The 20,641-nt window shown below is 48.8% G+C and overlaps 3 protein-coding genes and 1 non-coding gene across 4 annotated transcripts; all 4 read right to left on the bottom strand.

Annotated features, from left to right (window-relative positions):
* Positions 1–28: 28 nt before the first annotated feature.
* On the bottom strand, positions 29–4,337 carry SUMF2 (sulfatase modifying factor 2). The gene is given in 9 exon segments (XM_042442567.1): positions 29–539; positions 1,109–1,274; positions 1,563–1,647; positions 1,861–1,916; positions 2,286–2,436; positions 3,398–3,442; positions 3,917–4,031; positions 4,188–4,244; positions 4,246–4,337. Coding segments are annotated over 9 exon segments (864 nt in total). The 5' UTR covers positions 4,323–4,337; the 3' UTR covers positions 29–427.
* A 2,087-nt stretch (positions 4,338–6,424) lies between these two features.
* CCT6A (chaperonin containing TCP1 subunit 6A) lies at positions 6,425–12,870 on the bottom strand. The gene is made up of 14 exons (XM_042442728.1): positions 12,634–12,870; positions 11,634–11,697; positions 11,376–11,510; positions 10,651–10,824; positions 10,413–10,516; positions 9,855–9,965; positions 9,465–9,624; positions 9,227–9,309; positions 8,994–9,090; positions 8,380–8,527; positions 7,984–8,117; positions 7,648–7,750; positions 7,269–7,341; positions 6,425–6,763 (listed from the first exon to the last, which is right to left on the bottom strand). Exons 1-14 carry the CDS (start codon positions 12,765–12,767, stop codon positions 6,691–6,693), a joined length of 1,593 nt encoding a protein of 530 aa, XP_042298662.1. The 5' UTR covers positions 12,768–12,870; the 3' UTR covers positions 6,425–6,690.
* On the bottom strand, positions 10,970–11,101 carry LOC121917174. Its single transcript, XR_006100977.1, has one exon. It is a non-coding gene; the product is annotated as a small nucleolar RNA SNORA22 (small nucleolar RNA).
* A 3,237-nt stretch (positions 12,871–16,107) lies between the features above and the next one.
* Positions 16,108–19,388, bottom strand: PSPH (phosphoserine phosphatase). The gene is made up of 5 exons (XM_042442323.1): positions 19,107–19,388; positions 18,165–18,299; positions 17,609–17,754; positions 17,166–17,314; positions 16,108–16,322 (listed from the first exon to the last, which is right to left on the bottom strand). The coding sequence occupies exons 1-5, from the start codon at positions 19,328–19,330 to the stop codon at positions 16,212–16,214; spliced, it is 765 nt and encodes a 254-aa protein (XP_042298257.1). The 5' UTR covers positions 19,331–19,388; the 3' UTR covers positions 16,108–16,211.
* Positions 19,389–20,641: the final 1,253 nt, after the last annotated feature.

Below are 20,641 nucleotides of genomic sequence, written 5' to 3'. Positions count from 1 at the left end.
AGGCACACAACAACATAGTACCATCTACTTAAGCCTCAATAAATGTGCTTTATTGATTGGAAATGGCCTCTTTACCCGACAAATTCAACTGAAAATGCCTCTAAAACAAAGGACATTGAGGAAGTAACTAGTAACCATTTCCAATAAGTAAAAGGTGATATAGGATTCCAACAATTCTGCTTTTATTTGCTGGGTCACTTCAAATGTAACTCTCTGGTGTCCTTGTTACCAAAACAAGCCAACAGTAAAAGCACCCCAAATTTTTTGACTTGGTGCTTGGAAGTTACTTTTCCTGCACTCGGCTTAAAACCAAATGGAGGTTTTCCAGTATCCTTTGGTTCACATTGGTTCCATAGAAAGGACATTTCCCGGATCTCCTTTTCACAAGGAACCAGCCTCTGCAAGTGGCTTGGAAAGTTTCCCTTGTTCACAGTTCTGTTTTCTTGCTCGCTGTTTCTGAGCCAGTCTGCTTGGGAAGAAGATCAGCAGCGCAACGGAAACTCAGGTTATCGGAGGCCGAATCGGGAGTATTCCCCATCCTATAAAAGAGCAAAAGATAAAGAAACTAGCCCTCTCTCCCAGAATTTGGAAGCCCCACTCTCCTTGTTGTTGCTATGGCGGGTCTTAAAATCAACACTGACTTACTCTCTTGGGGTTTTAGTGGAGGTTTTGCAACTGCTTTCCTATGAGGCTGAGAGAATGTGACTTGCCCAGAGTCACCCAGCGGGTTTTATGGCCAAGCTGGAACTCGAACCCTGGTCCCCAGAGTCATAGTCCAATGCTCAAACCTCTACACCACACGGTGCTACAAGATCGCTTGGCCATTTTGCAAAAAGGACACCATTTTACTCTCCATTATTTGTAATGGAACTGGAGCATCCATGGATTTGGGTCTCCACAGAACCAAATCCCAGTGGATACCAAGGGCCCACTGTAATAATACCACCCCATTGCATATCATGGGACTTGAGAAGCCATGGGTTTTATTATCCACAGGAGATTCTGGAACCAACCCCAGTGGATACGAAGGGCTCACTGTAATGGTCTTTCTGACCATCCAGACCAAGTCATTCAGGGCTCCCAGGGAGATGGCCATGGGCTACCAGACCTTGTGGTGACCTCTGCCTTATGGTTGGCTGAGCCGTCCACTGTGTCGATCCACGATGCTCCCCGCAGAACGCGCATGTCTTGAGCGGATTGCTGGGGTCCAGCCCCGCTTGGACGATACGCCGATGCTGTCCACTCCCAGGTATTTCCGAGCATATCATACAACCCTAGGGCACAACAAGAAAGGGTGGCTTATTTCTAGCCTACCCAAAAATTACTCATTTGGGAAGCTCAGTGACATGGGTGCAGTAGGAAGGGAAATGCGCTCTGTGCATGCTCAAGGGAAACAACGCAACTCTGTAGGACACTAACAGAACCCACTTCATCTGCCACAGCTCCATGCTATGGACTCCTGGGATTTGTCATTTTTGGGGAGATCGTGACCAGACTTTTAAGGATGCTGTTCCATTCTGTCTCGGATCAACAGACCCAAACAAAAAGGAAAGTCTCTTTACCGTAGTGGTTCTGTGGTGGGAATGCAGCTACCGGAGAGACGCCGTGGTAGCCATCTTCGGATGTGTCGCCACCGGGGAAGGCGCCCTGGGGAAGAGAAAGAGAATGGCAGGTCTTCGCAGAAGCATACCCAGCACTCAGTCACCAAGGTCCCCAGGACACAAAGCCACCAAGGACCCCCAACGTGAGCAGTCACCAGTCACAAAGGACCTTTAAACTAAAGCCAAGCACTAAAGGATCCACCAAGGTCCCCAGAACCAGGGTCCCCAGCATGCAAAGCCACCAAGACAGCTTTCTTACCTGCCATAGGTTTGTCCGGTTGGCCAGGAATTTGTTCCCCCAAGGATACAACCTGTCTACCAAAAATTGGGCGAGGAAGAGATGTGGAAAAAAGAAACCATTTGAGTCTATTTGGTTGTCTTTCTATTCGCTTATTTCTTTTCTTCCCCAAACCGAGGCTCAATAGGACCTACTAAATATTAAACATTACTCTCACTCTCAGCCTGTCCTACCTCACAGGGCTGTCGCGGAAGCGCATTTGGGAGGGAAGAGTGCCAGTCGCAGCCAGCTTGAGTTCACTGGAGGAAAGGCAAAATATAAGTCTTAACGGATAAAGAAGAAATAAAGACTATATTATTTCGCCTGTTCCTCTCTTGTGGAGTCAAGGCAGGTTGGGAGAATGGATGGTGCACCCGGGGCCATTTTTGGTCCACTGGCTTACGTACTCTTCAGGCCTCCGCGGGCGGCAAATTCCCATTCCTCTTCGGTCGGAAGATGCTTCCCTCTCCATGCGCAGAAGGCCCGGGCGTCATTCCAGCTGACATGCAGGACAGGGTGGTCTAGCTTGTCCTTGATGCCGGATCCGGGCCCTGAGGGCTGTTGGAGGGAAATGTCTATCAGTATAGAATACGAGAATCGTAAAGTTGGAGGAGATCCTAAGGGCCATGCAGTCCCAACCTATTCTGCCACGCAGGAACTCACCATCAAAGCACCCCCATTGACAGATGGCCATCCGGCCTCTGTTTAAAAACCTCCAAAGAAGGAGACTTCCACTGTCAAACATCTCTGACCATCAGGAAATTCATCCTAATGCTTAGGTGGAACCTCTTTTGCTTAGTATGAATCCATTGCCTGGAGCAGCAGCAAACAAACTTTACCCTCAAAATACTTAAACAGGGCTATCATGTCACCTCTTAACCTTCTCTTATCTAGGCTAAACGTACCCAGATCCCTGAGTCTTTACTTATAAGACTTCATGGTTTCCACACTGTTCACCAGCATTTTGATTTAGGAGGAATCTCTTTTCCTGTAGCTTGCAACCATTGCTCCATTGTCTCCTATTCTCTGGAGCAGCAGAAAACAAGCTTTCTTCATCCGCGATATTAACCCCTTCAAATACTTAAACAGGGCTATCATGTCACCTCTTAACTTTCTCTTCTCCAGGTTAAACAGCTCCCTAGGTCTCTGGTCAGAGGGCTTTACAGTTTCCAGACCCTTCACCATTTGGGTCACCCTCCTTGGGACACCCTCCATCTTGTCAACATCCTTTCTGAATTGTAGTTCTGGACACAGGATTATTCCAGGTGAGGCTTGGCCAAAGCAAAAGCAAAAGGCGTTTGCACTGAATTAACCCAGCAAGAAAAAGGGGTGTTCTTTGCAGTCGGCTCAAGCAAAAACAAACTGCTGCAAGCTCTCATGTCTGTTCAAATATCACATTTGCTATCTTGACTATGCTCTCATGCTGCTCGACCACACATATGTTGAGGCTTTCAACTGTGAAATACTGGAGGCTACTAAAGCCATAGAGGTGAAGATTCGACGGAGCCCAAAGACTCACCTGCCTCCAAAATGCTTTCTCGATCGGAAGCCACCACGGAGCAGACTGGGAAGAAAAAGAGGAGTGGGTTTGAAGCAAAATAAAATACCACAAGATTAAAAAAAGAGAGAGAAAATAAAAGGAAAGAAAGAGAGAGAGGGAGGGAGGGAGGGAGGGAAGGAAGGAAAGGGAGGAAGAAGAGAAGGAAGGAAGGAAAGGACGAAGAAGAGAAGGAAGGAAGGAAAGGGAGGGAGGGAGAAGGGAAGGAAGGAAAGGGAGGGAGGGAGGGAGAAGGGAAGGAAGGAAAGGGAGGGAGGGAGAAGGGAAGGAAGGAAGGAAAGAAAGGGACGGAGGGAGGGAGGGAGGAAGAAGGGAAGGAAGGAAGGAAGGAAAAAAGGGAGGAAGAAGGGAAGGAAGGAAGAAAAGAAAAAAGAAAGAGAGGGAGAGAGAGAGGGAGGAAAGAAAGAAAGAAAGAAAGAAAGGGAGGAAGAAGGGAAGGGAGGAAGGAAGGAAAGAATGCAACCATCTCCCGTTTTTTACCTCCAGCTTCTGCGTCACTTTCTTCTTCAAATTGTCTGGTACAAAATCCTCAAAGACGAAGCTCCAGCCAAAGCCCTCGGCTTCCGTTTTATATTTCCGCTCTTTCACAAACTCCCTGTCGGGAACAGATTTAGGAGATCTCAAGCCTAGAAATCCCCCAAAGATCTTCTGGATCCTTTTGGACGGAGCCCAGAGTTCTCAGAAGTCAGGGCCCGTAAATAAAGGCAAAGCACGCACTTGCCGGGAACCTGAGAAACTTAAGAGCTCTTACCGGAAATCTCTGTTGGTGACGGGATATTTGTCCATCAGGAAGGGACCGACCTTTGTGGCGGGGGGGGCTCTCTCCATTTTTACTGTCTCTTAAGCTGGTCCAGGTTTGTACTTTCCCCCCAGGCAGCTGGACCATGTTTTCCTCCCTTCCACCACCTGAGAAAGAATTAGAAATAGCAGAAAGTGCAACAACAACAACAACAACAACAACAACAACAACATGCATCTGAGGAAGTAGACTTTAGCCTAGGAAAGCTCCTGCTGCCAACTTCTATCTTTCAGTGGAGTCTCAAAGGTGCTGCTGCAAGACCTCTTTGCATAGTGTACAGTGCTGTGCAAATGGAACTGATGGGGAACTCCATGGCTCCTCCTCCACTTGGGAGTCCTCCTCTTGGGACTCCAAGTCCCATCAGCCACCAGAGGTTGGGGATAATGGGACATGCATGGGTGCAATAAAGGCCACTCACCGGTGGGAGGGTCTGGATGGTGGCTGGTGGCTCCTAGCCTGGCTCCAGAGGCGAGGAAGGCAAGGCACAGGGTGCAAAAGATGCCCATTCTGGCCCCAGGTGGGAGCTCCAGCAGCCCAAGTGAGCAAACCCAAGGGCAGGAAGGAGGAGGGAGTGCTTCCGGGGTCAAAGGAAGGGACACACCTCCTTTCCACTCCCCCCATTTTGCAATTTTGCAATAAGTAATCCCACCTCTTCCTGATCCTGTGCCTGGAATCCTAAATAACCTCCAAGCCCAGGATCAGAGTTTGCAAACGTGAGGGGCACAGGAGGCTGAGGAGGAGGAGGAGGGCACTTTCATTGCAAACAAAGGGACTACAACTCCCAGAGTCCCTCTGGCTAAGGATTCTGGGAGTTGCAGTGTTGCCACCCCACCCCAGCCCCCCTTTTAAAGTGACCCTTTCCCCTCTCCTGGCTTATATTCACTGCTGCACAGGGTTGCTGCTGCTGTGTGGATTCTGGGAGTTGCAGTGATTTATTTCTGAGCAAACTTCCTACAGAAGCAAAGATGTGTCACATAGTTACACTATCTGCGTATCTATCTATCTATCTATCTATCTATCTATCTATCTATCTATCTATGTTACACTAAATGTATTTATACACAGATAAAGTGTAATTATGTGACATATCTTTGCTTCTGTAGGAAGTTTGCTTGGAAAGAGATGAAGAAGATTAAATCCCTTGTGTCTTGGCAGCAGCGCTTACTTAGGACTCCAACTCCCACCAGATGGCTGTGATGGTAAAGGATTCTGGGAGTTACGATTCCAAAAGTTCCCCTCCCTCCTTTTGTAACCTAGGAGCCAAAGGTGAAGCAGCAACTAAGGTGGGAGCAGATTGGCGAGGTCCAGCCTCCCAGACGCTGTGGCACTGCGGCTCCCATTATCCCTTACCACTGATTGAAGCCCTAAGTCAGGTATACTGGGATCTGTAGTCCAAAGGATCTGGAGGGCTAAATATGGGGAGTGGAAGCGGAGAGGGCCATAGGTTTGAGATTCTCCTGCGGAACTCCAGGCAGCCAAGAGGACTCCAACTCCCATCTTTCTTGCACAGAAAGGCCAGGCCCTGGTCTCTGAGACCCCAGCAAAGTGGGCTAATGCCCATCAGGCAGGCCAGACCCACCCTTCTTAGTTGCCCACCCCTGATGTAAAAGATGTTTCCGAATCCTGCAAGAGGCTCTGGATCAGTGGTCCCCAAGTACCTTTGGTCACCCAGATGCTTTGGACTTCAGCTCCCATCATTCTGGCCATTGGCTGAATTGCCTGGGCTTTCTAGGAGTTGACGCTCCAAACAAATGGAGGACCAACCATGCTGTTAGGATGACAACACCCAGCATCCCTAACCAGAGGAGCCCATGGCAAGAAGTGCTGGAAGGCACAGTCCAACATCACCTAGAACAGTATGAAAAGGGATCTTGTAGCATGGTTTGAGCATTGGACTTTGACTCTGGGGACCAGAGTTTGATTCCCAGCTCAGCCACAAAACCCACTGGGTGACTTTGGGGCAAGCCACACTCTCTCAGCCTCAGGGGAAGGCAATGGTAAACCTCCTCTGAACAAATGAGGCCAAGAAAACCCCAGGATAGGTTTGCCATAAGTCAGAAACAACTTGAAGACACACAACACACACGGCCCCTTTGAGATTGAGAAAGAAAAAGGTCAGGGCGCATACACCACCAAATTGGACACATTCAACACTGATGTCGCGAAAGGACCACGCCAAAGTCTAAAGCTGAGAGCAAGGAACTGTTTTTATTGGGTATAAAGAAAAGTGACTTTCGATGTTATCAATTCAGTGCGCATCAAGAAATAAATAGGTTATCCAAAGCCGCAGAGGCTGGACGCTGCCATCTGCGAGCGGCCAAATTCCCTGAAGCGGGGAGAGCAACGTCTCTGGCTGCTCTCAAAACTCAACTTAAGGACAATGGGAGCAAAAAGGGAAGGCTGTGAACTGGGGCCTTCCCAAAGACGCAGGGGCCAGGTGGAGCTGTTCTCCAGGTCAACCTTTGAGAGAGGACATCCCGGCGCGCATGATTTCGTCCACCAAGAGGATGTTGCTGGCAATGACCGTGCTGGAGAGAAACAGGGAACGGAAGGAGTCAGTGTTGATCCAGGAGGCTTAAACAGAGCTACCCCAAACTTTGCTTCTCAAAGTTTGGAGCACCATATTTCTTTTAAATGGGTCCTTTTCCACCCTTCATACTGTGGAAGAAAACCTCACCCCAGAAAACCCAAGCCTCAGACATTAATCTACAGACCCAGGGAGAAAAACAGTCCACCGCAATCCTACATTGTGTTTACAAAAGTGTACTACATTCAGGCTGCAAAAATTGTGGTGTGATTTTGGGGCAATTTTTTGGTCCCCAAACCATGCCGAAAGCTTCACAGGCATGGAAACACTCAACAACACTTCCGCACACCCCCCACAAGTATACCAGAGTCCCGTGCTCCCCCTCAATGACTCCATTTTCCTTTGCAGCCCTTCTCAAAATGGGGAACATCACTTCCTGACATTCCACTTTGAGAAGCACAGTTTCTAAGTCTTGAGAGGCTAAAAGGCGGGTATTAAGTGTTCACCTTGAATGAAGCAACTGTTTTTTGACATTGTAGTTGTCCCACACGCCCGCTGCGGCCGCCATCATGGGTTCACCTGGAAAACGCAAGAGAAAATGCATTGGCAGGCTCACCTTTGGCACACTCTTGCATACATATGAAGCATCACTCTGCATTTGTATATGGATACGGTTAAAAGTTTTGCATCTCCTTAAACAAAAATCACCATCTCCATGGCCATTTCTACCAAGAATGTCTGAACATTGCTATTTTCTTTTGGTTCAGATGGAGTTGTCTTCAGAACCCATTCTCTGGTGTCGCCATTTTAAAAAGAGTGACTTCCAACCCTACTCATGACTTTCATTTGTGAACTTACTGCGCTTGTGCAAACCTTCAACCTTACCAGAGTTTAAGTCCACACCAACAAGCTGCCCCGATGCTGCATGTTCGGTCTGAACTTTCACCAGCGTCTCTTGGGGATCGTAGCCAGAGTTCTGGGCAAGCACCTGCGAGGGTCAGAAAGTATGAATTCCTCCACTGAATTGCCAACATTCAAGGTAGTTCATCTTCCAGGCACCTCTTTTAAATCTGAAGTCGCTCTCATGTGCCCTGCCAGCTTCATCGCCTCCTACCCTTCACAACTGGGAGAGCCTTTGAATTGCTGACATGACAGCAGCTAGGATACCAAAAGGGAGGAGAATTGACCAACCAAACATTTCTTGCCAAATGTGTTTCCTACCTTAGGAATAATCAGGAGAGCATCTGCGAACGCCTGAACCCCCAGTTGGGCCCGTCCTTTGACGGTTGGCTTATGCTTCACCAGGGCATCAGCTATGGCCACCTCCAGGGCACCAGCACCTGGGACCACGCATCCTGCAACAGGACACTTGCATGAATAAGCAGACAATGAGTGCCACAGCAAGCGCATAATGAAGAAGAAAGGAACCCCCAGAGGATCTTTAACTGATAGGAGCCTGAGACACTGCAGTCCTATTGTCACAGCCTTATGTTCTATTTGGAGGTGGGCGAGAGTCCAGTTCTCACCAAAGAACATGTCAGGAAGCGCAAACCTACGCATCCCTTTTGACTGGCTGCCTTGGGACAGAGAAAATGTTACCAAGGGCTTCCAACTCACCGTCCTCAATGGCATTTTTGACCGCCCGCAGCCCGTCTCTGATCGCGTCCTTGATCTGGGTCAAGGTGTGCTTATTTGGGCCCTTGATCAACAGGGTCACAGAGCGAGGGTTGTCACAATTCTCAATGAAGGTGAACTTCTCTTCGCCCTATGCAAAAAGAATGAGCGATGAGTTATCCAGTGCATTCAGGATATGCTTCTTGAACAGGGGAGGACAACTAAGGGAAACAGGGCCTGTATCAGACCTTCAGGAGGCCTTGGAGAAGCCCACCTCCCACACCTTAAGGGCAAATAACCTCCAAACGTTTCCCCCCAAATGCCTGAGGGTTTGGGGGGGGTTGTCCTGGACTCTGCTTGGAAGAGCATGTAGCATCACCATAAGAGGAGGAACTACAACCAAGCCCTCATGAGTCTGGCTAAACCTTCCTTCAGTTTGCCTAGTGGTGACGCATGATGGGAATGCCAGTTCATTAGAACCTGGAGAGCCATAGGAAAGCACAAGCCATTTCACACTCAATGGGCAATGATACCACAGCATTTCTGTAAAGCCAGGAAACCTCTGCCACTTAAACCAAAACCCGAGCAAAAACATGAAACTGGAAGGTTACACGCACCAGTGTGTACTCATAGACAAGGCCGGCATGCCCCAGACAGTCAACCGAGAGGTCATCCACTGAATTCATCGCAATGCCCCCACAAGCAAGGGTCAACCTAGGAGAAGAGGGGAAAGGAAAGGCTTTAGGGCACATCCGAGTCCATTAAAATCATAGCACCACCGCGCACATTGGTGTACAAAGAGCTGGACTTCTAAGCCTCAAGCATGGCCTTCACCTTTCCAGGAACTGACCTCTCCATGTTCCTTCGCTTTGCTCTGCGCAGGGCTATGATCCCTTCTTTGGCAAGGGCATCCAGCGAGAAAGGGTCAATGCCCTGAAACACAGACAGAGGAGAAAATCAAAGCGGTGTAGTCCTCAGATTAATAAAAAAACTTAAAGAGCAAAGTTGTGTATCTCCAACAAAGTCAGCACATCACAACTGGTTGTATTAAAGCACTGCCTCAACCCACTCCAAGCCCAGAGCCTCACCTTTTGGTTAATCACAACGAAACCTTTTTTCGAATCGCCAACTACGGTGTTTTTCAGATGCACAATTTTCTTCACTCGGTCTTCAATGAACTTCCTTTCTGCCTTCACCAGCTTCTCTCTTTCTTCTGCACTCTTGTAGAAGAAGCCGGAATTCACCTCTCTGAAAACAGAAAACGCGTCACATTTCCTAGGGCTGTCGGCATGAACAAACTGCGCCAACAACATATAGAAAGCAGCACAAGCTTGGGCCAGGAATATCAGAGGTAGCCATTTAGACAGATTGGAAGGTGACACCACCTTCTGGCTCCAACTTCGTCTGTGATTAAGTTTACTTGGCACTAGCTCACTGTGAGCTCCCAACCAGGGCTACAAGCGCCATCAGATACATACGTTTTTTCATACTCTAGCGACACGTTGCAAGTCAAGATGTAAGCATCTTCAACTCTCTTCTTCATGTCCGGATGACGAGCGCCATGATCCAAGACGAGTCCTCTGATCAGCCTTTTAAAGAAGTTACATTCCAGATCAGTGTTCATGCCCTCGCTTTAAGCTGCCCGTCCCACATGCAGAGACATCCATCTCTCACCCACTTGACTCCCTGCTATAGGGTGAAAATTAGAGCCATGTATCTGCTTCTGACATGAGTGTGCCGCCTTCCACGCCACACGCCACTTGGGAATGCACAAGACAGAGGCCTTTTTCTTGCATGGTGTCTGACTCCATTAGCCATTGCCAAGGCCAATGCAGAATTCGTCCATGCCCACAAACCACAAACATCTCATGTGTAACCATATTTCAATCTAGAGGTTGAGCTCTCAAAGTGGCCAAAGAATGGCACATCATGGGTGTCATTCTGAGGGACCCCAGAGGGGATCAAGAGGTCTTTGGGCAACTGTGGGAGATATGGCCCCAGCCCCACGCAGCTCCCCAGACTGGCGATAGACCTACGTTGTGTCTGTTTCAGATTTGTGCTTCATCTCCATTATTTCAACCATGTACAGGTCGATCGGTTCGTTGGGTTTCCTAATTGCCAGGATGGAGTCTACCACAGCCTTGAAAGAGAAAGAGAGCAACCCTATCAAAGACAATTCCAAATACCCAACAATACCCTCCCTACCTCCAGTTATCCATTTATTTAGCTGTCTACATCGTTTACTAAACATAAAACAAGAGGATGCGCGCTCACCTCGGTTAAGATATCGGCAAGCTCAGCATGGACCTTCGTGCGGAGAGAGGTCCTGGCCACATCGAGGAGGGTCTCCCTGTCCATCTCCTTCGTGACTTTGACTTGCTCCAGGACCTGGAGGGCTTTCTCTTTGGCGGCTTCGAACCCTTCCGTAACTATGCGAGGGTGCAAACCCTGAGGATCGACACAGGTTATTTACAAATGATCCCACCCTCGCCTCATTCCCAGCCCTGAAACATTTAACAACAGGGAAAAGCAGAGTGTTATCTAGAGAGAACCTGGAGGCAAACAATGTATGGCGCATACACACGAGCTCGAAACATGTACTGTCCTTTTGAATACATATAAAAGGAAAGAGGTTCCTTCCAATGCAGAGGGTAAAGCACAGTTTACTCTAGCACAGGGTCATGCCAAGGGAGCTACGGAGCTCGCTTGGGTGTTTGCTGTGCGGACCGTTTCTGGACAGTTCCATGCTTTTCATGCATCTGCCGCCCGTCAAGAGCGCAAAGAAAATGAAATGGCTTGAAACCCGACTCTGTGGCAAACGTGCGAGAAGAATGAGCCACAATCCTGATAAGCTATATATCCTTATACCACAACTCCACTGGTTGCGTTTAAACATGGCCAACAGCGATGCACTATGAGGTTACTCTTGGGTTACTCTTCTCAACAAAGGAAAACCGCACGTTGAAGCTCGGGAGGAAAAAAGGGACGCTGCCACATACCTCCGAAATGTAGAGGTCGGCCTGTTTGAGGAGCTCTCCGATGATGAGGACATTGGACGTGGTCCCGTCGCCGGTGACGTCGTCCTGCGCGGTCGCCACTTTGGCGATCAAGGAGGCCGTCGGGTGCTGGATTTGCTGCGGGGACCAAGAGCCTAGTGTCATTTTTCTCAACCCTGGGCTTCCTTACCAACAGCCACACCAGTTGCGCCGCTGCGGCACATTTTTGATGTGCTCCATAGATGGAGGGAAAGGACTCACCATCTCATGAAGCAAAACGTTGCCGTCTTTCGTCAGCTTGATATCTCCGGCGCCAGAGACAAGCCTGTGAGAGAAGAAGATAGAGAGAAGAGCCATCAAGAGCTGGGCCTTCCTCAATGGAAAATGAGAAGGTTTGCGCCAAGGAGCACGGGTAGCCATATTGTAAGAGGATGAAGAACGTGTCTGTGGCTTCAAGTCGCCCATTGACGCATGCCAACCCAAAGGACGTTTTGTCACAGGCCAGGAACATTCAGAGGTGGTTTTGCTCTGAAACAGGGCCTCCGGCTCTTGGGTTCTGTTGGTGGCCTCCCCTCCAAGGGCTAACCAAGACCAACCTTGCTTAGCTCCCAAGATCAGGCACCATCTTTAGGGTCTTTGTGGCGACCCCATTAATTCTTCCCAGGCTTTTCTTAGGTGGTTTTACCAGTTCCTTCCTTCCTGAAACAGTGCCTCCAGTGCTTGGGATTCCCTCACGGTCTCCCCTCCAAGGGTCGCCATGGCTGACCCAACTTAGCACTCAAGATCCAATGGGATCTGGTGCGTTAAATAGGACTTTAATGCCCTGAGGGCCATTCTGCCGGTTCCATCCTCTCAAGCACAGCCCCAGCATCCCACCCAAGACATAACCAGGGCTGACCCTGCTTGGCACCCAAAATGTGCCCCTCTTTTAGAGATTTTGGACTCAATCTCCCAGCATCCCAGACTATTGGCCAACGTGGCTGAGCCTTCTGGGAGATGAAGTCCAAAAAAAAAAAAAGTCTCACTGTGACTTTTAAGAGATCTTGGACTTCATCTCCCAGAGTACTAGGCTATTGGCCAACAGGGCTGAGGCTTCTGGGAGTTGAAGTCTAAAAGCCCTTAAAGGCTTGGAGACCACTGCCCTGAAAGAACCCACTCTGCGCATGCGCCCCCGATCGCCACGCGGGTGGGCGGGGCCAGTGTTGGCCACGCCCTCCTGCCTTCCTGGTCCCCTTTTTCCCTCCCCGTCCCTTGGCCTCACATCTTCATGGTCCCCTTCGGCCCCAGGTTGGTCCGGAGCACGTCCTGCAGCCCCCGCGCCGCGCTGATGTTGACGGCCAGCGCCGCCTGGGCCCTCGCCACCTCCGCCTTCGGGTTGAGCGCCTTCACCGCCATCGCGCAGAATGAACGGCCACTGCGCGCATGCCCAGACTGAACAGAGGCTGGGGCCTCCTCCTACGTCACTGACCACGCCCCTAATCTGGAAGCCTCCGCGGGCTTCCCGACGCCTATTGGCCGAGCGTAGACCCGCCTCCGTTTCCCATTGGTCCAAACGAAACAGTTCTCGCACTTTCCTCAGAGTGGACCCTTTGAGAATCCGTACGGCGGTTAAAAAAACCGTTGCTAGGCAATATGGCGGCGAGGCCTAGTCCTGGCCTGAGGCGGCCTCGAGTAGTTTTTGTTTACATTTTTAATTTTTAAAACAACAATTCGCGCCATTCACTTACTTTTAAACGACTTTTCCGTTGTCTGTTCGTGTGGCTCGACGCCCTTAGACGCCACAGGGACTTGGGAAAGTTACTTTTTTGGACCAGGGATTCTGGGAGTTGTAGTCCAAAAAAGTAACTTCCCCAAGGTTTCATGCCAGAGGAATTAGACTCTTGCCCTGAGAAGCTTCTGTTTCTATGAGCCTTTTTTAGCTTTGGTTTGGGGACGTCCTGCAATTTTTTCTTGAACGTCCAACATTTTTACAGTGCTACAAAAACACTAATAATAGAATATATATATATATTCGTTTCATACGGTTCACTCTGCGCTGTTTCTTGGAACTAGAGTTGCCATAATTCTCTACTATAAACCAGGACAAAATGTAGGACAAAATTTAGACCAAAATATAGGACAAAATATAGGATAAAATTTGGCCCAAAATGTAGGACGTTTAAGAAAAATGGAGGACTAAATTTTGGTCTAAATTTTGTCCTACATTTCATCCCGGTTTATAGCAGAGAATTATGGCAACCCTAAACTTGGAACAGCAAACGCAGCATTAGTCGCCATGCTCTCAAAATGGAGGACGTTTTGGAATCCCTTCCTGGACAGTAGGTTGAAACGTAGGACGTGACCATAAAAGGAGGATCACCAGTTGCACCGTATATTTAGGGAAAACCCACAATTATGAAGAGCTACTGACTGTCAACCCTGTATATCATGATACAGCCTCCCGTATCACCGTGTTGAAAATATGGCATTATTACTATGGTCTCCATTGGCTCCCATGTCGCTGGGGCTGCGAGTCCAGGTTTTCCTCCAGGCTTTAATGCTGGCCTCCAGGGTCTTAAACCCTATTCCTCAATAGCCTGAGAGCCTCAGAGAGCTGGTTTAAAGCTAGCCCAACCCTGGATTCACCATCCACTGACATGGGAAACCATTCACCACTATATTCTGCACCCATTTATTGTCTCTGCATACAAGTTTGGTCCTGGTTTTCTTGGAAATATGGCTTTTATCATATGAAACCATCATACGAATGCGTCAAAATCTGCAGCGAACTTGCATGATCGACTGATATGTAGACCAGCCTATAGAGTCTTGGCATCCTTTGCTCCTCTGGATCAGGCTGGGTTCAAATCCAGATGCAAAACCGGACCTGATCTGTTAGCGAACCTCACTCTTGTGACAGTTTCATGGCTTTTTTTAAATATATGGCATTTTAAACTCTGCTTCTGCTCTTCAGAACTCTGCCTATGCTCTTACGTCCCTTTCTCTCAACTATTAGTCGGTTACATTGCATGACCCTGAAGAGACCGCAAGGGCCCTGATCCAGTCCAGCCCCATTCTGCCATGCAGGAACTCTCAGTCAAAGCATCCCCATTGACAGATGGCCATCCAGCCTCTGTTTAAAGACCTCCAAACAAGGAGACCGCTGCACTCCAAGGAAGGAGTTTGTTCCACTGTCAAACAGCCCTTACTCTCAGGAGGTTCCTGCTAATGTTGAGCTGGAATCTCTTTTCCTGGAGCTTGCATCCATTGTTCCGGGTCCTGTTCTCTGGAGCAGCAGAAAACAATCTTGCTCCCTCCTCAATATGACACCCCTTCAAATACTTAAACAGGGCTATCATATCACCTCTTAACCTTCTCTTCTCCAGGCTAAACATCCCCAGCTCCCTGAGTCATTCCTCATAGGGCTTCATGGTTTCCAGACCTGTCACCATTTTAGTCGCCCTCCTTTGGACACATGGCTCCAGTTTCTCAGCATCCTTTTTGAATTGTGGTGCCCAGAACTGGACGCACCAAACAAATTAAAATTACAAGTTTGGAGGCCAAGATTCAGTTGTGTGCTTTAGTTAAGTCTGGCCAAGCTTCAACTGTGGGACTTCATCCCTTGCAAAACGAAAACAGGGGGAGAAAGACCCTCTTTCTTCCCTCCCTTTTAACCTAAATCCGGCAGGAGCAGCAATTCTTTGGCCATGTACAATAGCCCCATTGTTTCTGCAAAGGAGGCTTGAATCTGGCAAGAGAGATTTATCCTTTGGATTTCCTTTCTGGGCTCTGAGATCAGGAGGAATCAAAAATGAAGCACTCGACCTCTAAGGGGAAATAAATCCTTCAATATTATATCTTGTATCATATCTTATATCTTATTATATCTTACATTCTGTATAGTGTCACTTTGCATTAGATATTGTTGCATAGGTTTTAGCGGATATGTCAGTGAGGAAGCCTTTCTGACTAGTTGTAAAGGCTATCTGCGAATGCAATGAGGCAGATGGGTTTTGCAGTCCTTGTTAGCACTGTGGCCAAATTTCCACAGCTTTCCGGTGGCAGGGACCATTTGCATTCGTGTCTTTGGTGTGATGCTCGTTGCACTGACTTTGCAGTATGTGAAGCTGGGCAAAGATGGGAAGAATAATTTGATACAGACTAGGGGAAACTGTTATCAATCTCCTTGCTGTCTTCTTAACTCAGGGGGAGAAAATACTTGCCTACTTTGGGGGTAGAAGTCAGAGACATTTGCCAAGTGAGTTTGGAAAATCAGTCCGTAAAAGGATCTCGTAGCACCTTTGAGACTAACGGAGCAAAAGGTAGTTTTAGTGTGAGGATTTGTAAACTCAGACTACTTCCTTAGTAGACTTTGTGAGCTAAAGAAGTTGCAGCGTCTGAGGAAGTAGGCCAAGTCTACGAAAGCTGATCCTACGACGTCTTTCGCTCAATCGGTTTCAAAGGTGTTACAGCATCTCTTTGTGTACTTCTGTTTTCTTAGTCCGTTTCTGCACTCTATAACCCTTGGAAGCGTGTGTTTGGTGCCTCGCCAAACTACAAATCCCAGGATCCTGTAGGATTAAAGTCATGGCAGTTAAAGTGATGTCAAACTGCTTTAATCCTCCAGTGTGGATACACCTGTCGATGTCCAGGTTGTCAAGTGAAGGTATGTCCTCGCTTGGGAACACATCAAACCCCATTGAAATCCCCAGCAGCCGTAATGGAAAGGGGGGGAAAGAAATCCCAAATGCCTCCGTTTGCAAATAACAATAAGAACTTGTTTAATTGCATAAAGATAGGTCTACCTATGCTAAAAGGGTTAATAAAATAAACCTAGGTTTCTGTTTTTTGCTTTTCAATTCATCGTTCTTCCAGTTCTTTCAGCAGCTCGTCGAAATGGGTGATGTACCACTTGGCTTTCTCCTTGACTTGCTTGCGCACCACGTTGCCACCAAAGCCGATAAAACAGTCCTGAGAGAGAGAGGAAACAGACAGAGGTTGGTGGTTGTTTTTCCATTTCCCATCAAAGGAGAAGCTGGATCCCACCTCAGCCGAATCTGTTATGAGTCCAGTTTGATCCCATTTCAAGTGCCAAGGCTCAATGCTGTGGAATGCTGGGATTTGTAGTTGGTTCTGGCCCTGGAGCGCTCTGACAGCTCCAAATCCCATAACAACAACAAGCCCTGGACCGGCTGCTTGTGGCCAGGAGATGGTGCCAGCCATCCTTGTGAGCAGAGAGACGAGAACGAATCTCACCCTTCTCCCGGCTCAACATAAACCCACTTGCAACCCAGATGCGGACTGCCAACTTTTATCTCTTGCGATAAAACATTTTTATTCTTGGCTGCAAAATGCCTGCGCAAAGCAAAGAGACGGCTTCCCAGGAGGAGTTTGCTCCTTCGGATGCCCTCGCTGACCCATCGGCTCCTGGCAGATCTCAGGGCGAAAAACACCCCAATCATTAACCAATCCTCAATCATTAACCAGGAACACCAATGTCATCTTTCCTTCTCAAGGAAGCCCTATGGAAACGGATTTTCTTGAGCTACGACTGTTCTCTTATTTGACCGGCTTCTGCTCCGCTTAACCCAACGGGTGAAGCATGTTGGCTGTTCAAAGATTCAGACTTCAGTCCCCATCATCCCTTACCATTGGCCATGCAGGATGTGGATGATGGCAGCTAACATCCATTATGACTCAGAGCAGTGATTCCCAAAATTTGGTCTTCCACCTGTTTTGGTCTTCCATTCCCAGAATCCCCAAATCTTTCCCTCAAGTGGTGCAAAAGCCAGAGACCAGGAAAAGAGCACTTACCGCAGGAGGGCAGGCCTCCATATCCGTCGCCCCGTCCCCGATCATGACCACCTTCTTGAACTGAAACTGCTCCTTCAAGTAGCTGATCACTTGTCCTTTCCCTCCAGACTCGGCTGTCGGCTGCGTCTCATCGAACCCGGCATATTCTCCTAAGATGGAGGCCACAGAGAGGAAGTCACAAGGCTGTTTGGGGTTCCTACTGCCCCTCCAAATTCCCCCAAACATCCCTTTACGATGTCTCCATAATCATTCTGTTCCCCCTTTGAAGGCAATGGCAAACTTCCTTTGGACAAACCTTGCCAAGAAAACCCCACAATAGGTTCGCTTTAGTGTCGCCATAAGTCGGAAATGACTTGAAGGCACACACCGACAACAACAACACAGGGGACTTTTATCCTTGTTACAGTTCCCCTGACAGGATTCGAACCCGGGTCCTGGCTTACCGTTAAAGTAAAACTTCAACCGGTTGGCAAAGACGTTGGCCGTGGGGATGTTGAGCTGCGACGCGACGTGTTCGACGATGCTCTGGAACCCTCCGGAGATTAAGAAGACCTGGACGCCTCGCTGGTGCAACCTGTTGACCAGCTCCCTGGGAGGAAGAAGACGGAAGGGAAGGACATCTTTACCTCCAAATGGGACTTTTTCATGTGTCTCTTGGTCAGCGTACTTTGGAAACCAGAGGCAGGGCTTATAGGACGGGGTACGTCTGATCTGGGGTGCGGAGAACTAAGAAAAGGCCTTAGCTGGACCTTTACTTTAAAACAACAACAGCAACAACATCCCCCTTCCATTGCATTACTTTGCAACGGTTAGCAAACATGTAGCTCTTCAGGTGTTTCCTTGGCTTTTTACCAGGACTAGTGGTTCCCAAACGTGGGTCCTCCAGGTGTTTGGGACTTCATTTCCCAGAAGCCTTAACTAGCTTGGAAATCCTTCCTGATGTGAACGAAAGCAGTGGGACCGGCCTCCGTGTTTTGGGAACGTGAGAAGTGGCCTTACCGTATTCCGGGGGTCAGTTGGGGGGGATGCTCTGAGATTAGTTTCTGGACTTGTTCATAGGAAGGCCGGATCAGCCCCAGCCGGGCCGTGAGCGCTGCCTTGAAGGTGACCGTGCCCCCCATCGCTCGCCGGGTCCTGGATCGCAAATCAGAAAGACCCACATTAATAGGGGATCCGCTTAGTCCCCATTGGGAAAACAATCCCATTCCCACCCTTTTCTTTACTTCTGCATTGAGAAGATGGTGAAGGAAAACTGGAGCAAGATGTCTGTTGGTTTATGGAGACCCCATGAATTTCATAGGGTTTTGGCCTTGAGGAAGCTTCTTCTTTTTGGACTGCTAATCCCAGAATCCCCCAATTCTGAGACTGACAGTCCAAAAAAGGCACCTTTTCTCATGCGCTGAAAGTTTCATCCTGCAGCATTTGGGGAAAAGGCAGATCTTATGTGTGTCTGTGCCTTCAATGTGCCTCTTGGCTTATGGTGACCCCATGCATTTCATAGGGTTTCATAAGCAAAGAGGCAGTTTGGCCAGTTCCTTCCTCTGAAATGCTGTCCACAGCACCTGGTGGTCTCTCATCCAAGCTCTGAACAGGGCTGGCCTTGCTTAGATTCCAAGATCAGATGGGATCTGGTGCCTTGAAGGTTATTTAATAGCTGTAAATTTCGGTACATGGATGTACATCATCCAATTTTGCCACTGCTACCAAAGACAACTTGAAATGTATTGTAAATGAATACACTTCAAGTTGTCTTTGGTAGCAGTGGCAAAATTGGATGATGTACATCCATGTACCGAAATTGCCAAGAGAGGCAGGGGAGTCCTGAAGAAAGAGTCAAGGTGGCCCAAAGTGGCCCAAATCTGGCCACCCAGATGACCACGTCCAGCAGTCCAACCCAATCTCTCCCCGCGCAAACCAAACCCGTCGACGCAGGATACGTACATTTCCGCCACGGCGTCTCCAACCCCGCAGAACTTGGCCAGCTCGTCGATGCCTTCTTCCCGGATGACGGTGCTGTCCACGTCAAAGCAGACGGCATCTGCGTTGTGGAAGATCTCCTTCAGCTCCATCAGGGAAGCCATCCTCTTGGGCACCTTCCTGTGGTGGGAGAGGACAATGAGGTCCCCTTGAGGGTCTCCGCTTTGCTGCACCCAGATCTGAGCCATCTTAAGGAAGGAGGCACGATGGTCAAGCGACTGACCGCTCAGTGTAAAGGAGTTGCAACCGGTGGGATGGTTGCTTTTGAAGCCAAGGTGGGCGGCAGGAGGTGGGGAGGAAAGCAAATCCTGATTTGCTGTCTTTGGGGGCCAACGGCGAAATGGGCAACGAGTCAAGGTTGGCCGGCTTGCTGGCTTAACCCTTCCTGGAACTGTTTCCCTGGCTTGGGATACTTGGACACCACTTTAATGGCCATGGCTCCATGCTACGGACTGATGGGATTCATAATCCATTGTGGGCCTAGAGCTGCCTGCCAGGGAAGGTTAAACGTCCCACAAAACTACAGTTTCCAAAATGCCAGAATGCATGCATCCGTCCATCCAATTAATATCTTACTCAATACCATCCCTTCCCACCAACTGGGACCATTAGGCAGCTTTCAAAATTGAAACCGACACAACGCAAGTACAAAAGGTACGAAAATGCCATTAGGCCATCTCTAAAACATCCAAATCCATTCCAAAGGCATCTGTTAAAATATTAACGGCGACGATACAATCTGGTCTTTGGCCTTTATCAAATGAGTCCTGAGACCGGCTTATAAACGTGTGGGCTTTTTCTAAAGATCTGTTTTGGAAGAACATTGCTTTCCACATCTTTAAAACGTAGTTTTGGGTCTGTTGCTAAAGGTTGTTTGGCATTTCTTCCGTTGGTAGCCTTGTAGCAAAAGCCAGGAAGGGACGCTACACACATAAATCCTGTATCGGGGAGAGAATCCCATTTGCTGTTTTAAACACCTGGTGATTCTGCCCCTGAATCCTTTGAACGAAATGGCCTAATAGTTCCTGCAGGGCTGACTATGGTTATGGAGAAAGGCATGCTTTTCACTTGCTTGGGTTGCATCTACACTGCCAAATGAATGCCATTTGGTACCATATTAACTGCCACTGTGCCATGCTATGGGATCCTGTGATTTGTCGTTTGGCGAGATGCTTCGCCTCCTCTGTCAAAGAGCCCTGGTGCCACCACAGACTGCGCATCCCAGGATGGCATGGAGCCATGGGATGTCATGGGCCCTGATGCCACTCCTTACGCAAGGGAGCATGGCCATCAGGCCAGGTCTCTGCATGAGGCCCAGCTGGCATTTTGTTTCCCAGGCTTTTTGGGAAGGTGGAGTGCGCAACCTGGGTCCGACTTTCCTATCCAATTTGGAAAAAGGCCACGGGGGATAGGAATCTGCGTCACTGCTGGCTTCCAGAACCATGATATCATGTCCCCGCTGCAGCCCAAGGATGATGGGTTGCGACAGGGGCCTTCCT

This window comes from Sceloporus undulatus, chromosome 11 (genome assembly GCF_019175285.1).
Source record: "Sceloporus undulatus isolate JIND9_A2432 ecotype Alabama chromosome 11, SceUnd_v1.1, whole genome shotgun sequence".
NCBI classification, from domain to species: Eukaryota; Metazoa; Chordata; class Lepidosauria; order Squamata; family Phrynosomatidae; genus Sceloporus; species Sceloporus undulatus.
Note: the sequence above shows the minus strand (reverse complement) of the source record. Positions and strands in the feature narration are given on the sequence as shown.

What these genes read in the sequence shown, in the direction of transcription:
- CCT6A (XM_042442728.1), bottom strand. Translation starts at nt 12,767, where the DNA reads ATGGCGGTGAAGGCGCTCAACCCGAAGGCGGAGGTGGCGAGGGCCCAG. An exon ending in TCGTTGTGATTAACCAAAAG is followed by an intron (nt 9,310 to 9,464) that starts GTGAGGCTCTGG and finishes TCTGTGTTTCAG; the next exon opens with GGCATTGACCCTTTCTCGCT. An exon ending in CTCTCCTGATTATTCCTAAG is followed by an intron (nt 7,751 to 7,983) that starts GTAGGAAACACA and finishes TGACCCTCGCAG; the next exon opens with GTGCTTGCCCAGAACTCTGG.
- PSPH (XM_042442323.1), bottom strand. Translation starts at nt 19,330, where the DNA reads ATGGCTCAGATCTGGGTGCAGCAAAGCGGAGACCCTCAAGGGGACCTC. An exon ending in CAACTGACCCCCGGAATACG is followed by an intron (nt 17,755 to 18,164) that starts GTAAGGCCACTT and finishes TCTTCCTCCCAG; the next exon opens with GGAGCTGGTCAACAGGTTGC. An exon ending in TGGAGGCCTGCCCTCCTGCG is followed by an intron (nt 16,323 to 17,165) that starts GTAAGTGCTCTT and finishes TCTCTCTCTCAG; the next exon opens with GACTGTTTTATCGGCTTTGG.